The 3,898-nt window shown below is 51.9% G+C and overlaps 1 protein-coding gene across 1 annotated transcript in view; it reads right to left on the reverse strand.

Moving 5' to 3' along the window:
* Positions 1-3,427, reverse strand: part of HSPD1 (heat shock protein family D (Hsp60) member 1) — a 14,431-nt gene extending 11,004 nt beyond the window's left edge. The window contains exons 1-2 of the mRNA XM_081880317.1: positions 3,280-3,427; positions 892-1,067 (exon numbers count right to left, since the gene is read on the reverse strand). Of these exons, the coding sequence (XP_081736443.1) occupies positions 892-1,065 (174 nt within the window). The 5' untranslated portion in view covers positions 1,066-1,067; positions 3,280-3,427. The remainder of the gene's footprint in view (positions 1-891; positions 1,068-3,279) is intronic.
* Positions 3,428-3,898: the final 471 nt, after the last annotated feature.

Genomic DNA, 3,898 nt, shown 5'->3' on the forward strand with positions numbered 1-3,898 from the left:
ATAGCGACTGTCCAGAGTACTGTTGGGACTTTTGCTCACTTTAAACACATTTTATCAGTGATGAGCACATTTATGGACTTCTACAAGTGGACTACAAAGGAGCAGAGGGATGTGTTACACAGGTGTAGGAAACTAAAGTAGGGAGCAGGAGAGGCAGGAAGAGCATGTGAGTGAAGAGCAGTGAGTGTTTGAAATGAAGACAGACAGAGCTTTGGGACTGTTAATGGTTAACTGCGATACTTTACGTATTACTAAAGATTCATGTCTGTAGCGTATTGCAAGGTTCCATCTAGAAGACTTAGCGCGACTCCCTGCTGCTGCTTCCCCTGGCTGGCCTTAGAAACCCCAAAAAAAATCAGATGAAGGCCACCTTGTGCACACACCTCTTGATGCCTGAAGGTCTAGCCACCATTAAGGCAAAAAGGAGACCAAGTGAGTGATGCATTCTGCCTCTCTCAAACTAGCTATATATGCAGCTGCCATGTAGACTTGAAACCTTTGAGGATTTTAGCGCAAAGGAGTAGCAAAATGAGAGAATGCATGAAAGAACATGTCCCAGCTATCTCATTCATCTACTTGCCAGGCAACAAATTCTAATTCGTGTCACGTATGTATGCCAGTGGCAATAAATTTACAGGAACGCTCTAGCAAACTATTTTAAAGAGGATCCAAAGGACAAGGTCCGGTCAAAGTGAAGCACTTTTACACCCCAATGATTCCACTGGAAGGTTATTTAAGCACATGCTCACCTCTCTCAGCGAAAAACCAGTCAGACCCCAAAGCTCTTAATTTTGACTGGATCGTACCCCAAGCATGTAGGATATATTTTGGACTATGCTCATCCCTTCAGCACAAGCTTCTGCATAACAGCAAGTAAAGCCATTTCAGTACCTTTGGTCCCAAGGTGACGGCCACAGCATCAGCGAGAAGGTCAACGCCCTGCAGCATAAGAGCTCTGGCATCTGCTCCAAATTTAACTTCTTTTGCATAGGATCTCGTAAGGTGCGGGGCCAGTGCTCTGGACACCGGCCTTATCTGACGCAGCACTGTTGGTAAACGGAGCATTTCTACAAACGAATGAAGTTTTAAAAGAAATCAGTGCCAACACAACCACTGCTTTATCTGGCACTTGCTAGAGAGCATTCCATGCCTGTAGCCATGAGCTCAGTCGCGACCATTGCTTGAAGGTACACAAAGTGGCTAAAGTCATCTGAATGCAAGCACTGCCTTTTGAAAAATGGCAACTGAATTACAGGGCCATGCATGACCGGCAACAGCCATAAGAATCAGAGTTGGAAGGGACCCCAATGGGTCATCTAGTCCAGGAATAGGCAAACTCGGGCCTCCAGATGTTTTGGGACTACAACTCCCATCATCCCTGACCACTGGTGCTGTTAGCTAGGGATCATGGGAGTTGTAGTCCCAAAAACATAGTCCAACCCCCTGAAATGCAGCATTATATACCCATACAGGTTGCTCATTTGAAGGTCCCTCAGGTGGCACAATGACTGTTAAGCAGAAGGTGTCAAGCCCACCAAGGGACAGCTGTAGGCAGGATTCCTGCTTGCAGGGGGTTGGACTAGATGACCCTCGGGGTTCCTCAGCTCTAAAGTTCTATTATTTTATGTGCTAACACCAATTAACCCTGCATGCTAGCATAGAACACTTAAGGCCCTTCAGATATTGCTGGACTACTGCTCCTTAACCACTGCCTATGTTGGGTACAGTTGATGAATGTTGGGAGCGTAACAAAAGGAGGGAACCAGGTTTCACAACCCTGGCATACATATTTATCCTGAGGGAGAAAGTATTATATAATTTCAGCACTGATTTCATTTCAACAGAATGCATGTGCGTTTTAGCACATATACACATGATCAGCACTACTGAGCAAAAGCTTGTTTAATGGGGCATATCTAGATAGCTCAGTTGGTTTTGAAAATGCCAATCTTGCAGGTCTGATCCCCATACAGAACAGCTGCATACCCCTGCTTTTTTCAGGGCATTAGTCTAGATCAGTGTTTCCCAACCTTGGGCCTCCAGCTGTTTTTTGAACTACAATTCCCATCATCCCTGACCACTGGTCTTGCTAGCTAGGGATGATGGGAGTTGTAGTCCAAAAACAGCTGGAGGCCCAAGGTTGGGAAACACTGGTCTAGATGACCCACAGGGACGCTTCCAACTCTAGGGTCCTACAAATCGGAAGGGGTATCCTATTGATTCCAATTAGTTACCTTGATGTTAAGTCTCAATGCAAAGGAGTCGAGGGAACTACAATACTGAACCAACCAAATACCAGGAATAATGGGAGATGGGGAAACTGCTCAGGTCATCAAGGAAAAGCAGATGAAAGAAAACGGGGGAGTGGGGTGAGATGGAATGGGAGGGAGGGAGGAAAGAGGCTTCAGGAGGAGAAAACAGGGAAGAAGAAAGTTCAATGAACAAGCCCAGCGTATCCTTTGCCCCCCACACGTGCTCCTTCCTACCATCAGGTCGGCACACAAGGTCATGCGGACCCACGCCTCCCCCTGCCGCCAGGAGGGCAGCGCTGCAATGCAATGCAAGGGGAAGGCTAACTTTGGCCCACCTTTCCCCCTAGGGCGGAGGTGGGGGTGGGAAAGAGAGGGGAGAAGCCCCACCTTTAACGTGGAGGGAAAAAACGCGAAAAGGTCTCCTTCAGCAGCAGCAGCTTCACCAGGAAAGTCGCAGAGGGGCGCCAGAGCACGTGCCAGGGTCCCAAGCAGCCACGCAAAAAAAGGGCCAAGCGATCACAGGGTTGTGATTTTTTTTGGGGGGGGGGGTCAGCCTAAGCGGAACCCGTCAAATCGGGGATCGGACCTCGGCATGGAAGACTCGCAGGTCCCGCCCCTCCATCTCCCAACACACGTGTGAGCGCATTCACACGACAGGGGAGCGGCGAGAATAAACGCGCTCGGCCTGAAGGAGAGGCTTGGCGTGGCTGCTGCAAAGGCCGCTTCTCCCCCCCCCCCCCCGATATAAATGGGTTCTCTCTCCCGCTACCCCCGCCACGTCTCTATAAAATCAAGGTCTGAGACACGCTTGTCCGTCCCCCCCCCCCCGCATAAGGAGTTCCCTGATCCCATCTACCCTTTCTCCTATGGGGGATTAAACCACTTTGCGCGGCGGGGAGGGGGGTGGTCAGGAGACCATGCGGGGAGGAAAAAACCCGTTTTCACGCACAGGACCCTCCCCGCTCCCATTGGTCAATCTCTTCCTTTCCTCTCTCCTTCGCGCCCCCCCCCCCCGCCGCCCGCTTACTCTTTGGCGGCGGCTGGAAGCGGTTGCAGTACGAACGGCAGCGGGCTCGGCTCGGACCGCACGCGCACAGGCTGGGAAGCAGCGCGGCTCTCTCGCGACTCTCCTCCGCCGCCCCGCCCCTTCCTCCTCCTCCCCCCCCCCTACAGAGCCCACGTGAGAGCTTGGCGCGGAAGGGAACCCGGGAACCAGCCTGGCGGCATAACCCTCGCGCCCCGCCCAATCCTCGCCTCGGGAGCAGGAGACGTCAGGGGTGGGTTGAGCGGGCGGGGCTCTCTCGCTCGCAGCGCCTGCGCTATGCGCTTGGACGGGTTTCAAAACGCAAAAGGCCCCCGCGGGCGTTTATGCCTCGCGCAGGTTCCCGGGCCCCGCGGTTCCAGAATTTTCTGGAATGCCCCTGCTCGCGAAAGGTCGCGCGGGGCGTCGCGTCACCTCCGCTCCCTTTCGCCCTCGCTCAAGATGGCGGGAGTGTCGCCTCACGCCCACAAACCCGAACACCTTATCTGGTTTTTTTGGTTTTTTTTTTAAATAAATCTGGTTCACGGCAAGTAATGAGAAAGCGCGAACCGAAAAAGTTTTAAAGTCTATCCCAGCTATTCTTCCCCACCCCCACTACGCCTCA

This window comes from Podarcis erhardii (genome assembly GCF_964252035.2).
Source record: "Podarcis erhardii genome assembly, chromosome: 1".
Lineage (NCBI taxonomy): Eukaryota > Metazoa > Chordata > Lepidosauria > Squamata > Lacertidae > Podarcis > Podarcis erhardii.